A 15,205-nucleotide genomic window follows, 5' to 3' on the forward strand; every position below is an offset into this window, starting at 1 on the left:
GCTGGATTGTGTAGCAGAGGAAGCTGCTGGTGTTATGGCAGCCAGGAAACAGAGAGATTAAGAGAAAGGGCAGGGGTTTCAATATCCCCTTCATTGACCTAAGATGTCCCACTAGTCCCCAACTCTTAAAGTTTCCACCTCTTCCCAAAAGTGCCAGTCTAAGGACTAACACTATAACATATGGGCCTTTGAGGGACATTTAAGATCCAAACCTTAGTTCATATATGTCTTTTTCTATACTTTCACTTTCATACTGGTGTGTCTTCTGGTGAAGTGAGTTTCTAATAGGCATCATCATATCATTAGGTCTTGGTTTTTATTTTTAATCCATTCAGCCAGTCTGTGTCTTTTAATTGGGGAATTTAATCCATTTACATTTGAAGTTATTAATGAGTAAAGACATCTTGTTGACTTTTTTTCCTGGTCTTTGTAGATCCTTTGTTCCTTTAGTCCTCTTGTTGCTCATCTTTGTGGTTTGGTGGCTTTCTGTATTGACAGGATTTGATTCTCTTTCTCTTTGGTATATCTGCTCTACGATTGTATTTTTGTAGTTTCCTGTGTTTTCATGTTGTTTCTCATTCTTTCACTTGAAGTGTAGGTGTTCCTTAAGCATTTCTTGTAGGGCTAGTCTTGTGGTGATGAATTCCTTCTTTTTTTGCTTGTCTTGGAAGATTGTTTCTCCTTAATTTCTGAAGAATAGCTTTGTTGAATATAGCATTTATGGTTGGCAATTTTTTTACTTTCAGAAAAAAAAATTGTTTTTTGTGGTACTGGGATTAAACTCAGAACCTCACACTTGCTAGTCAAGTGCTGTACTTTCTTTCAGAACTTTGAATATATCATCGATTCTTTCCTCACCTGTAAAATTTCTGTGAAGATGTCTATTAATCTAATGGAGCTTCCTTTATATGTAACTTTGATCTTGCTATTTTTCTTAAATTCTTTTGTCTTTTAGGTTGAATATAATGTACCTTGAGAGGCTGGTTTTGTTTTTTGTTTGTATGGTACAATCTGTTACGGGTTCTTTGAGCTTCCTGGACCTAGCTATCAGTATCTCTTCCAAGATTTAGAAAGTTTCAGCATGTATTTCATTCAGTAGATTTTTCTGTGCCTTTTTCCTTCTCTTCTCCTTCAGGAACTCCCATAATGTAAGTTTGCTCTTTTAATGCTATCCCATAAGTCTTACAAGCTTTCTTTATTTTATTTATTTATTTAGCAGTACTGGGGTTTGAACCAAAGGCCTTGCATTTGCTAGTTAGATGCTCTATCACTTGAACCATACCTCTCATCCTTTTTGTTTGGTTATTTTTTTAATAGTGTCTTGTGTTTTTCCCAGGCTGGCCTGGACCACTGTCCTCCTATTTACGCCTCCCAAGTGTCTGGAAAAACAGGCGCATGACATCATGCCCAATTTACTGGATGAGCTAGGATCTCACTAACTTTTTGCCCATGTTGGCCATGAATTGCAATCCTGGTCTCTGCTTCCTGAGTAGCTGGGATTACAGGCATGAGTTACTATGCCCCATTCCACTGTTTTTTTTTTTTAATTTCATTTACTGAGTTCTTTAGCTCCAAAATTTTGTTTCATTCTTTCTTGTGGTCTCTATCTCTGCCAAATTTTTTATTCATATCATGAGTTGCCTTCCTAACTTTGTTCAGTTTTCTGCCTGTATTATTTTGTTTCTCATTAAATTTCCTTAAAAATCATCCTTTTGAATTCCTGTATAGTTCACTGACTTCCTTTCCTTTGGCATCTGTGCTAGATAGTTAATATGTTCCTTTGGAGGTGTCATGTTACCTTTTTTGTGTGTGCTTCTTATTTCCCTCTGTTGGTTTTTCTGCACCTGGTGAGTCAGTTGCTTCTACCAATTTTATAGGGTGACTTGTGTCATTAAAGACTCTTTGGGTGAGTTGTCCTAGGGTGTTGATTGAATATGCACATTGACTTTGGTTCCAGGTGGGCACTTTAGTGTAATGTCCCTGTAACTCCTTCAGTATTGATCAAAGTTAGTGATGTTTGCCTGCAGGTGATTCAGTGGCCTCAGCTACAGGAGTTGTGGGATCCCACCACCAGCTGGGATGCAGCTGTCTGTGGACCTGTGGGAACCTATGAGGTAGGTTCACTGGTAGCTCTGGGTACTTTTCACCCAGCTGCAGGTTTGGGACATTTGTGTCAGTTTCCACAGGTTATATGAAGTGAGACCATTCAAGTAAGCCCAGGTTGTACAGCGCAGCATGCCCAAAAATGATGTAGGGTGCTAGTTAGTGGATAAAGACTTCATAGGGGCCAGGGCATCCAGTTGGCCTAGACCAAGAATCTATACATTCAGTCTAAGGGCTGTGGAGGTAGCTTTGAGATCCCTGAGGTCCAACTTGCTCTGGGCAGACTTCCCAGGACAAAGGGTGAGTAGGCAGGGCCACCCCTCTATTTCTCAGGGCCTCCATGGGCCAAGCTTCTGAAGGTGATTAACTGCTTCTTGGGGCTACAGAAGGACATGTAGTGCTTCCTGGCAGCTCCCCAGGGAGCACCATGAGCCAAACCACTCAGGAAAGACTCACAGCTGCTCTCCCCTACCCTGACTTCTGGCCCTTTTGCTGTCTGTGTGCTTCCCAGGGCCTCTCTGTAAACTGAGCTACTTAGGGTGGTCTTCCCAAGTATTTTCTGGGGCTGATGGTGATTGGGAATGGAAAGGGCAGTGGGGCTTGTTTGCAGAGTAAGGTCAGCTGAACTGTGGACAGTTGTTTCATAGGACCAGGTGTGAAAGGTCCCAAGATGTTGCTTTGTAGCAGGAGCCTAGGTGGGGGAGGGCACAACTTGTGCTAGGTTCTTTCTCTGGAGCAATGTAGCAGTATGGTAACCTGGCACTCCCTAAACAGGGCTTAGGGCTTCAGAGGCCACAGGCTTCTCCAGCAGCAAATTTTTTAGGCATTTGTGGCATGAATGGGGATTGCCAGAAGCCTCCTGCTTATTACCCTTTCCCTAAGCAAATTAGAATTAATCTAGAGAGACAGAGAATGATAGACATTGCATGCTTAGTTCCTTTTCTTTGGTGGTACTGGGGTTTGACCTCAGGGCCTCATGCTTGCTAGGCAGACACTCTACCAGTTGGGCCACTCCACCAGCCCTAAGTTCCTTTCTTTATAAAGCCATCTTGTATCCCTGTGCTCTGCAGCATCTCTACCACATCCCCACTATTGTCACCTTTTAACAGGAGAATGGAAGTTTTCTTGAAAACCTTCTCTTTGGACTTGCATTTATATCATTAATTTTATATGAGGTCTAAAAGCAACTATTTAATAGGACACATTACCATCTCAAGCAAAATGAAAGTTCTGTCAAGGAGGAAGAGGAAAGTGGATATGTGTAAGCAACCCATGTGTCTGACATAGCCTCCTCCAGACCCTGCTCTTACCTCTTTCTGTTTGTAGAACCTACCACAGTATTAATTTCATAACAGACACTTAATTAGTGTTGGGTGAATAAATGGTTTTGATAAAGCATGAAAGTCTGAAAGATGTAGAACTGTCCCAAGGTCATCTGGTTGCCTTTCTACAAGTAATTCTTTGGTCCTGAGATTGAGGCTACCATAGCACCCAGGAGCTCTGAAGTAAGGAGTCTGCAAATGCAAAGGCTTCCTTGCTAAGCAAGATGGCAAATCTTGATGATTAGATAAGTCTGTAGACATATCTCAAATTGTTTTGGCTGAGCACCATTAGATACATAGCTTCATTAACACATGTATTGCCCCAGATAGGGCAAAATTCATATATTTTAAATATATTTTTGATTTAGGGTTGATCTAAAGAGGTAGAATGGTAGATGTTGTGTAGTTACATCCTTATAAGGCCATCTTGTATCCCTGTGCTCTGTAGCACCTCTGCCACGTCCCCATTGCACTAGCACTAGTGCAGGGGGGAGAGACTGATAACTGTGGAGAACAGATTTTAGACAGAGTATGCTGCTTTGGGTCTTAAGCACTTCATCTTTGTTCCCAGGCACTGATTCATACCCTAGTCAACAAAATTTCAGACACTGGTCAACAGAGTTATTTTCCTCCCTTCTTAACTTTCTCCTGAGATCCTTACTCTAATCCTGACATGTTCCTCTTCCATTCACATTCTGACACTCTTCTTTCCCCCTCACCCTCTTGTACTTCCCACCCTGCCAAAAAAAAAAAAGAAGAGAGGAATCTGCCCTCTGAAGATGGTAGACTCCTCCCTAAGGAACAGCAAACTCTTTCCAGATTGGCCAAAAGAGAAATGGTAGTAACTGAGTTGCTGGCCAGGGCAGAGTAGTCACCCAGAAATTGTACCCTGAAAGCACTACTCAGAGAAGGTAAATGTGGTAGGAAGGGACTGAAGCACTCTCTACACGACTTGGGTGTCTAAGGCCAAAAGGCCTGCAGTGAAGCAGCAGTAGGGCCAGAACCCACCATTCATTTATATTAGAAGGGCAGTATATTCTTAATGTTTTTCATGAATTAGGTTTATTTGATAATTTATATGTTTATGTTGGTACTTAAAATTTATTATTTGATTTCACTGACTTCTTTTCCTATTTTTATGAATTGTGAGTAATTTTTTTTGAAATAATGCCATAAAATGCCACAGTTTATTTCTTGGGTGAAATAAATACCATAACAAATATGTAATTATTATTACTAGAATTCGCCACCCTAACTTAAAAATGAACAATACCAAGTAGTCTACCAGCCCTTCTCTGCTACCTCATGGAATTCTCATTATGAATAACTGGAAGACTGCAGTTTCCTGGTCTCCACCACTAGATGGCACTAGTGATTGAAATCTTCCAGCGGGTGCTGGTCTTTTGGCGCTACAGAAGGAGCAGGAATATTGTCAGAACACTGTTAACTGTAGGCGTCCTTTGCAAGGGTCCCAGGAGTTAAAGAAAGGCATTCTGTAGCCATACAGGAGGCACTAGGAGCAAACCCTAAACTCCAGATTACTTCTTAAGTAAGAAATAAATTGACACATGAATCTGAGTTTCACATCTATGAGATATGGAATTAGATGGTAACAAGAGAAAAAACAAACTGATCAGAACATATATTTTAGTTCTTGAAGAACATTAAAAACTTGATTCACTAATATGACAGCTGTTGTCATTTAATAATATAGAAGCACTGCTTAAAATCACTTGCAAGCTGAACCAGGTATGGGTGGTTCGTGCCTATAATTTTAGCTTCTTGGGAGGCAGATAGTGGTTTGAGGCCAGCCCTTGCAAAAAGTTCACAAAACCACATCCCAACCAGTGGCTGGGCATGGTGGAATGTGCCTGTCACCTCAGTTATGCTGGGAAACATAAATAGGATCAAGGTCCAGTATAGCCAGGCATCAAGCAAGACCCTATCTCAAAAATAACCAAAGTAAAAAATAGCTGGTGGCATGGCTCCAGAGGTAGAGTACCTGCCTGGCAAGCACGATGCCATGAGTTCAACCCCCAGTACTGCCTCCTCTCCCACCCCCACAAAAAAATCACATGCAAGCTTAAATCTTTCTTACATATAGTTCTTGAAGATGCTTTGACTTCAAGTCATAATACTTTCCTAGTCTCTCTTCCTGTCGAGATTGCACCCCTTTCACCTCCAGTGATTTTTAGATTCAGTGGTAAGTGACATGGTGAAAGTCACTTAGCTTGTGGCAGAGTTGGAAAGTGAATTCAGATTTCCCTTTTACATAATACTTCTCCAGACATTGGGCACCTGGGACTGATTTAACAGTATGACCTAAATTACACTTAACACACACAGTGGTCAGTATCACATCTTAGAAGGGTCCAATAAGCTAAAAGTTTAGACAGTCACTAATATGTTGCGTTGTTGCCTCTCTAACTATATCTAGAACTCACTATAGGTGGCTCAGGAAAGGAACTGGAGAACTCATCCTTTGTGCACTCAGGGATTTGAGTTGGCTAGAAACAACTGGTCAGGTCTGTGTGCAGGTATGAATTAGAATTTAGGTCTTGCTCCTATTCCTTGTTCTCTGTATCACCAGTTTAAGATGATTTCCTGTTATTAGAAACATTTGTATATGTCCAGTTGTACTTTTTTACTCTGTAAGAACTGTCAGAGGTACGTCATTGCATTAAAAATATATAGAAATATATATTGTTTGCTTTTAAGATGGTCTCTGTTATCCAGTAACTCGCTTCTGAGCATGGATCTGAAATTTATTGCAGTAATTGCTGTGCTCTAACATTGTCGGACTTTACCTCAGACTTTACCTCTTCTGTCTTCATGTTCCTGACTCCTCACCTTGTTCTCTTTGAACGCCTTCTTTCACCAGCATTGGAGTACATCATAGCAGAGCAGACACCTAGTCTGCTTTTTCTAGTGAGGCAAAAAAAAAAAAAAAGTCAAACCAGTAAATCTGCTTACAGACCCCAGTAACACTCTAGTACAGTTTTGTAGGTAATTATCAATCTCTCTTATTCAGGAATCTGAAATATAGTAGTGTCCCTAGCGCTTTTTAGAGACACAGCCCTGTATGCTCTTACCCAGTCCTGACCTAACCCTCGGCTACTTTGCAATTCTAGAAAAACAACTGTGTGATGCCTGAGGATATGAAGAACTTTTACCTGATGACCAATGGCTTCCACATGACATGGAGTGTGAAGCTTGATGGTGAGTCGGCCTCCGTGCTATCTGGGAACATTTCCCTGGAGGAGAAGTTGGGTGCGATAACTTCATGGGCCCTTACAACTTTTGAGTCTTTGAATAAGAACAGTTTTTGTGGGTAAATCTCAGGTGCCATATACAGAAGCTGTGATTTTCTCTCTAAGCTAACTGATACCATCAGTGTGTCTCCTGACCCCCACCTGTTCAGGTTCTAGCTGATATTTGACACGTAAGCTCAAGTTAGAGGCTTCCTGTTGGTTTACAGTGGGGGAAAACATTAACCACTATACAAAGATCCCATCCAACTCAAAGTTAAAGCCTTTGAGTACTCCAGCATGGAGCAAACCTCAAGGTTAGCTTCAGCAACAGCCTCTCCTCCAGGCTCCTTCCTTTATTCTTACCATTGTAAAGACTTCAGGGCTTTAAGCCTTAAGCCAGAACCTTTCCTTCTTTTCCTACATCACTTCCTAAATCACAACTACCTCAGTTTGCAGGCTGTCATCTTGGCTTTACATAGGTCTAGGCCAAAACATTTGCATTGCAGATGTGGGAACTCACAACCAGAGATTGCAGGTACCATGTAGAAAAGAAAGGCAGCACTGCACATTTAGATGAAGACTCGTGTAAATGTTTGTAAGCTAGGAAATTCTGATCTAGCCACTAGAGACCAGCCCATTCCCAGCAGAGACTTGGCAGCCCTTGCCTCTGTTGTCCTTTATTGCTTCCAACTCCATTCCCAGAGCTCCTTTGTCCGTAGGAAACCTCCCCACTGCTATCCCTATGGAGGAGTGCCTTCTTTTGTACAGCAAATCTACAAAGCAGACTCCCCTTTATCAGCTCTGCCTTACATCTGAGTTCCTTTTTTTGGTGATTCACACACTCTTCTTGAGACGACTTTTTTTTAGCTTGACATTTGACTTTATACTTTAGCTAAATCATTTCCTCAAATGGCTTAAAAACCAACTGTGACAAGCATCAGTATCCTCTTCCTATGGCATGGCCATGGCCTTCCGAACCTGGAGAAACAGACAAGGGACAGAAACTAGACTGACTGATAAGACTCTCCCTTACCCACATTACGGAAAGTCTAACCCCTTGACAAGCCTGCCTGAAAGGAAGTGTGAATATTTTGTGAATATTTTTTATTCCCATTATCATACCTATTCTGTACATGATAGCTTAAGTCAGTGACAGAAAAGGCAACAAAAAAACTTCTGATGTGTTCTTTAGCTGTCTTTCTGTTCTGGAAATATTGTCAGATGAGAAACCAAGTAACATTCAGAGAAGTGGAGAGCTCAGATTTTATTTTATGCCAGTGGTCCCAGATGAGCTCACACTCAAAATTCTGGGCCCCCAACAATAAATTCACAGGATTCTTAAAGGGCAGTGCAGGACATCAGGTTGCAAGGAATGTGTTAGTTGTTAATAGGTGAGCCAGTGCTGGGTTAGAGACCTGGGGTTGTTTAGGTCTGCTTTGGAAAGTTTGTTTACAGAAGGAGACAAAGGAAGGCAGGAATGGGCAGTTACCTCCACATGGGGCCTTTTTGTCTTGGCCCTGGACTCATTTTATGGTTAACTAGTAATTTCTCATGTCCTACAGCCTGCTTGAGACAATCTTCCTATTCATTCTCCCTTTTCACTGCTTTTCCTACTTGAGGATAAGCATTGACCCTAAATTTCAGGGATTCCATTATGTTCCTCCTGTCCCAAAGGCCTGTTTTGGGTTACCAAGAACTGTAACTTTATTGCCTCCATTCGTGAGCTAATGAAGTGAGTTATGGCGTTGAGAATGCAAGGGCCAAATACTAGGGCCAACAGAAGCATGAAAAGAGGACCAGACAAGGAGAGTAGCCATGAGGCCCAATTCCAGATGCTGTTCCATCTGTTCCAGGAATTTGCTGATTCCTATCTCCTACATGTGACCCAGTCCTGTAATTGCTGAGCCATGTCTCTGACTGTTCCCGACTGATTCACATTAAAAACAACATTCTTCATTTAGGAAAAGGCAGAGCCCTCCCCCCCCCCCAATTTACTCATTTGGCAGTGAGTAAATGCAACCCTCTCCGATTTTGGAGGACCACTGATGCTAGGGAGTCCAGCTGGTCCTGCATGGTCACTGTGGACCTAGCCACTCATTCTATGTCATTTATTAGATCCACAGATAATTGATTATAACAGGAGACTGACGAGGCAATTCCTCCTACGCCTGTTCCTATTCCACTTGTTAGTAAACGTAAGAATTGGATAGCTCTCTCTGACCATGTGTGGGCCCCGAAGGTATGGGGAGGGTCTGGTTCTTAGGCACTATGTTTATCTGGGGAGTGAGGAGTGCTAATGTGCAAATGCCCTTCCAGTTAGCTGGCAAGCCCTGATAAGCAAGGGTCCTGCATACAAAGAAGCTTCCTGGGCTGCTACACTATGGTCTGTCAACTGTATATCTAATGGCAGTGACTGTAAAGTTTTGGATTTAGGCTCATTGGCTAGCAGCAGTTCCCCCACTGGATAGTATCCTCTTGAATTGTAGATACAATTAGGGGCTGTCTGAGACAGCTGTATGTTGTTTACTTTGGGTTTCATGCTGGTAGAGTTGGGAGTAGCATCATTCATGCTCTGGTTGTGGGGGCTCACTGGGGTTGCTACATAATGGAGGGGACCTGAGGACAGGCAGAGCCAACAATCACCTGCCAATGGTGGGTTCATAAGATTAAGGAGGTGGTTACTTGCATTTAGCAGGTTGTACAGTTGGGGGTTCCAAGTTAAAATTCCCTGTCCCAGAAGGAAGCCATAATGGGGGAGTCATGATGGTCACAGATCAATGTCTTTTATAGGCTCATAGCCACCTAGGTAATCACCTCTGGATGACCTTTCTATATCTGCAGCTTTTCCCTGAGCCTGTTTATTATGGGAGGGGGTTTGCCATAGAGAATCTCAAAGGGTGAGTAGACAGAGGGTCTAGGGTACAGAGTGCCCTGAGCAGGGCCAATGGTAGCATGTCTATCCAGGGGGATTGTGTCTCTTGGCAGTTTAGCTAAGGTAATTTTAAGGGTCCGATTCATACGCTCTACTTTCCTTGAACTCTGAGGCCTATACGCTGTATGGAGCTTCCATTTTATTTTTAAAATTTTAGCCAGGCCCTGGACTATTTCCACCACAAAGGCTAGTCCACTATCTGATCCAATAGAAAGGGGGAGCCTATATCTTGGGATATTTGCTCTATAAGGGCCTCTATTACCTCTTGTGCTTTCTCTGTGGGTGGGGGGGTAAGTTTCAACCTAACCTGAGGAAGTGCAGACAAGAACCAAGAGGCTTCGTTATCCTTGACAGGTCTTGACCTCTGTGAAGTCGACTTCTAGCTCCTCAAAAGGCATGATGCCTGTTGTTTGTACCCCAGGGCTTGGCTTAGGCCCTTGACCTTCATTGTTTCGTGCACATGTAATGCATCTAGCACTTATTTGGCCGCAAAGGATGGGGAGCTTGGGAATGAAATAGTATCTGTCCAATAGTTTTTCCAGGGCTGTTTTCCCCAAGTGCATTAGTTCGTGTTCTTGTTTTACCAGAGGGGCTGCTATAGCACTGGGGACAAAGAGTTTCTGGTCAGGCAACTTCCACCGGCCTCCCTTTTCTTTTATTCCTTTTTCATCTTTTGCCCATTGTTCTTCTTCCTTGGTATAATTCAGGGTGGGAGGCAGCTCCAGAGCCAACAGAAGTTTGGCAGTTTGCTTCAGCACTCCAGAGGAGCTTAGCTCTTCTGCTGCCCTCCTTGCTGCCTGGTCAGCCAGGCGGTTCCTCTACTGACATTGTCCGTACCCATTTGGTGGTCTCTACAGTGCATAACAGCCACATGAGATGGTTCCCAGACTGCTTCCAGCAGTTGGAGGATTTCTTCTTTGTTTTTAATCTCTTTTCCCCCTGCTGTCAGCAGTCCTCTTTCCTTGTATATAGCTCCATGCATGTGCAGGGTGGCAAAGGCATACTTAGAATCTGTGTAGATGTTCACCTGCTTTCCCTTTGCATATCGTAATGCCTGGACCAATGCCTAAAGTTCAGCTTGTTGTGCGGACCATCCTTGTAGTAGGGCAGTGGTGACTGCAAACCCAGCCTTTTACCGTCCGCTCTAGACAAAGCTGCTTCCATCTATGAAGAATTCAAGCTCTGATCTGAGACGGGACATCCATTACGTCTGGCCCGCTGGAGTACACACTGTCCATTACCTCTTCGCAGTTATGTTCTGGGCACTCTTCCTGAGTAGGCAAGAAGGTGGCAGGATTTAAAGTTCATACAGTTGCAAGTCTGACTCTAGGATTCTCACATAGTAGTCCTTGGTAATTGGCCATTCTGGAACTGGTCAGCCATTTATGACCCTGCCCATTCATTAGGACCATGACTACATGAAGGACCTTAATATTAATGTCCTGTCCCAGGGTGAACTTGTTAGCCTCCCTGATTAGAGTTACCATAGCAGCCAAGGCTCGGAGACATGGAGGCCACCCTGAGGTACTTCAACAGGTAAGCCACTGGCTGCTGCCGTGGAGCCACCATTTGGGTGAGGAACCCCAGAGCTGTGTGATTTTTTTCGAAGACAAAGAGATTGAATGGTCATGTTACATCTGGCAGCCCTAGTGCAGGAATGTTGGTTAACAGTCTCTTAACCTCCTAGAAAGCCTTTTCTTGGTCTGGGCCCCAGTTTAGAAGGTCCTTTCCGGAGCCTGCTGTGGCCTTGTAGAGTGGTTTGGCCAGGTTTTGAATGTCTGGGTATCCAGATGCGACAGAATCCTGCTGCTCCCAAGAATTCTCAGACCTCCCTTTTGGTCTTTGGCTGTGGGATGGAGCAGATAGCCTGTTTCCTCTCAGGACCCAGGGTGCGTTGTCCTTCTGAGATGATGAATCCGAGGTATCGGACCTCTTCCTGGCAACCTTGGGCCGTTTTCCAGAAAACTTTGTAGCCTGCCTCAGAGTGTCGGGCTAGCAATGCCTTTGTCCCCTCCCAGCATTTCTCCCAGTCATGGCTTGCCAGGAGCAGATCATCCACATATTGGAGCAAAGTACAACTTGGATTTTCTTCCAGAAAAGTTGACAAATCCACCAGTATGCTTCCCTGAACAAGGTGGGTGAGTTTTTAAATCCCTGAGGCAATCTGGTCCAGGCCATTTGTGTTTTTCTTCCAGATGGGGATCTTCTCATTCAAAGGGAAACAGAGGCTGGCTAACTGGGGCCAGGTGAAGGCAGAAGAAACCATCCTTTAGGTCCAGGCAGGTGAACTGGCTTGCTTGTGTCAGTAGAAGGCTCAGGAGAGTGTAGGGGTTAGGAACTACTGGGTACAGCATGATAACAGCATTGTTGACTGCCCACAGGTTCTGGACAGGCCAGTAATCATTTCCTCCTGCCTTCTTGATGGGTAACAGTGAGGTGTTCCATGGCAATTGGCATTCAATCAATATCCCTGCATCCTTCAGCTGCTATAGGTGGGTCTGAATTCCTAGGCGTGCTTCCCATGGCACTGGATATTGCCTAACAGGGAGAGCCCAGGTTTGAGATCTACCATTATAGGCATGTGGTTGCAAGCCAGGCTGGGAGGCCCTTTTTCAGCCCAAACATCAGGAAACTCTTCCAGCAGGCAGATGGGCTTCACCAGGTCCCCCTTTTCCTGGCAGTAGAGTTGCCATTCCTCTTTTGTAGGCATGGTCATTGCTACCATGAGGGCATTTGGTCCTCTCACCATAAGGCTTGTAGGCCCTCCCTGGGTGAAGATGATTTGGGCTTTTGAGCTTTGTTAATAAGTCCTTCCCAGCAGAGGAATTGGGCATTCTGGTAAATACAAGAATTCATGAGTGCCCTCCTAGTTGGCCTGTCCAGGGTCAGCAGAACTGCCGCAAAGTTTGTGTGCCAGTGGTTCTGACTATTTCCCTGTGCTCAGTGAGTGGGGCTACAGGTTTAGTGACTACAGAATGCTTAGCACCTGAGTCCACCATGAAGATCATTAGTTGGCCCCCCACTTTCATTTCAACCGTGGGCTCTCGAGTCTAGTAGTAAGGAGCCTGGTCTTCCCTAGTCTGACTCAATTCCTACTAGGCCTAGTGAGGTTCTTGGCCTCTGGTACGGGTTGCCAGCCTGTCTTCTTTCCTGGAGTAATTTTGTTAGGCTCTGATGCTGGTCCCTTGCAGCAGGGGCATTCATTCTTCCAGTGGCCAGTCTCCTTGCAGTAGGCACATTGGTCTCGTTGGAGTGGGGTTCTTTCACTGGGTCTCCCCTTCCAGGGCAGAGCTGACTGCTGCAGCAAATAAGGACACCTTGGCTTTCATCCTTTTAGCAGCTTCTTGTTTTTCCTCATGTTCCCAGTTTACAAAGACTTTCTTTGCTACTTCTAACTGCTGGGTGGCATTCATTCTAGCAAAGCCTTCAAGTTTCTGAAGTTTCCGGCAAATATCAGCATATGACTGGGCCGCAAATGCTATATTGACCATTTGCTGGCTTTCTGGTGCTTCCAGATCAAAGGGCCTGTACACCCAGAAGGCCTCACAGAGTCCCTCATAAAAATCAGTTGGTGTTTCCTCTGGCTTCTGGATAACTGCCACAGTTTGGGACATGTTGGTAGGTCTCTTAGCTCCAGCCCTGAGCTCGTGTAGGAGGTGGTGTGATATTGAGTAAGGACTCCTCGTTCTTCTGCTGTATTGAAGTTCCAGGTAGGCCACGCATCAGGGGCCTCCTCTCTTGCCCAAGCTTCTGCATCTAGGGTTCCTGCTGGGGCCTGCCCTTGGAGCCAGTGGTGAGCTTCTGTCAGAATTTGCTGTCACTCTTCTCTGTTGAAAAATGTCAGGAGGATCTGTTGACAGTCATCCCACGTAGGTTGATGGGTCTGAAATATGGATTCTAGGAGGTTGACCATGGCCTGGGGGTTTTCTGAATATGGCAGTGTGTGGTTCCTCCAATTTAAGGGGTCAGTTGTACTGAAAGGCTGGTAATTGAGGATGGAGCTGGACCAGGCTGGACCGTGCCATCAGCATCAGTCTGCTGGGGCCCTTGCATCTCACAGAGTGGCATTTGCAGGGCCCTGGCCTGAGGGGCTGGTGCCTGAACGAAGGCAGTGGCTCAGGGACTGTGGACTCAGACTCCAAGCCGAGTATGGGTGTGGGGTGTTGCTAGGACTGGGAGGCTGCTGACAGGGCTTAGGGGGACTCACTGAAGGTGGCAGACTGTCTAGGAAAGGTGGCACTGGCTGCTCTGATGGTGTGGGTGTGCTGGGAATGTATGGTGGGGGCACAGGTAGTTCATCTTTTGGATACCCTTGCAGAACAGGTTTGATCAGCTTCTGGTTTTTAGGCTTCATTGCCTAGGCCACAAAAACTCTGCTCTGTCCCTTTTTGTTGCCACAGAATCAGACCCAAGGGGGCATGGTCTGAGGCACCTGAAGCCAGGAGTCAATATAGGGGATATGATCAGGGTGTCCGAGGGTTCCTATTATGACCTGATAAATGGCCCTGACAGTGGGCAAATCTAGGGTATCTTCGGGGGGCCAGTTCATTCCTCAAGTGGGCCATTCTAATTCACACAGCATGCGCAGCCTTCTAGGAGACATTTTGATCCCGTAATTTCCCGAGAATTCCTTCTTAATGTTTAAGCATACACTCTAGGACTGTGGGTTTTGAGGAACTTCCACCCATGGCAGTTAGAGGTGTCCCCTATAATCCACCTTACGTATTCCCCCTGCGTCGGTGGCACAAAGACAAACAAGGGTGGGTGCCCTTTCAAGAGAAGAGACCAATCAGATGTCTGCCTGGCCACATCCTGAAGGAACTTGGGTGCCTCTTAGCATCAATGGTGAGGTCGGCCTTCTGACTCTAGATTGGGTTTCCCAAACGCTGCCCTAAGCTATATGAGGATCACCATGGAACTGCAGGACAGACCCACTCGGACTCTATAGCTTTTCAGCCGCGGAGCCACAAACTTGAGCCTGAAGTGAGGATGAATCAGGCCACTCATTCACACACACATTCACACCAAAGTTATTACAGTTTTCCTTCCCTTTTGGGGAAGTCCCTGACCTGCGAAACTCCTCTCAAAGGTTCCCAGGAGCTGATCAAACTCCCCTTCTGCCCAGTGGGACAGGATCTGTCTGAAGGCTGACTTCCCTGGCTGGTGTGGGGGAGGGTGGTTTACCAAGTCCAGATGAAATTGCCAGGCAAGTTGGTCCACTTCTCCTTGGAGTCCAGTCCGGTCAAGACTACTCAGGGTTGGAACTCCAGGGCGAAGGAGGACCCAGAATACTGTCAGTGGCACACAGCCTCATTTGGTCCCGAGTCCCTCCCTACTCCAGTGCAGTCCAGCCGCCAGCCGGGGTTCACAGGGCCAGAATGGTTGTTATCTCGCTGGGGCCTCCAGAAATGTGGAAATATTGTCAGATGAGAAACCAAGTGACATTCAGAGAAGTGGAGAACTCAGATTTCATTTTACACCAGCAGTCCCAGATGAGCTCACACTCAAAATGCTGGACCCCCAACAATAAATTCACAAGATTCTTAAAGGGCAGTGCAGGACATCAGGTTGCAAGGAATATGTTGGTTGTTAATAGG

General features: G+C 45.1%; 1 protein-coding gene across 4 annotated transcripts in view; it reads left to right on the forward strand.

The window, feature by feature from the left end:
- Positions 1 to 15,205, forward strand: part of Tpgs2 (tubulin polyglutamylase complex subunit 2) — a 58,595-nt gene that overhangs the window by 22,697 nt on the left and 20,693 nt on the right. For 2 of the 4 annotated variants that reach the window (XM_074069979.1, XM_020166324.2), the window contains exons 3-4: positions 2,028 to 2,114; positions 6,557 to 6,644. In XM_074069979.1, coding sequence (XP_073926080.1) covers positions 2,028 to 2,114; positions 6,557 to 6,644 — 175 coding nt within the window. The remainder of the gene's footprint in view (positions 1 to 2,027; positions 2,115 to 6,556; positions 6,645 to 15,205) is intronic. The other 2 variants (XM_074069980.1, XM_020166325.2) reach the window with 1 other exon arrangement.

This window comes from Castor canadensis, chromosome 4, assembly GCF_047511655.1.
Source record: "Castor canadensis chromosome 4, mCasCan1.hap1v2, whole genome shotgun sequence".
Taxonomy (NCBI): domain Eukaryota; kingdom Metazoa; phylum Chordata; class Mammalia; order Rodentia; family Castoridae; genus Castor; species Castor canadensis.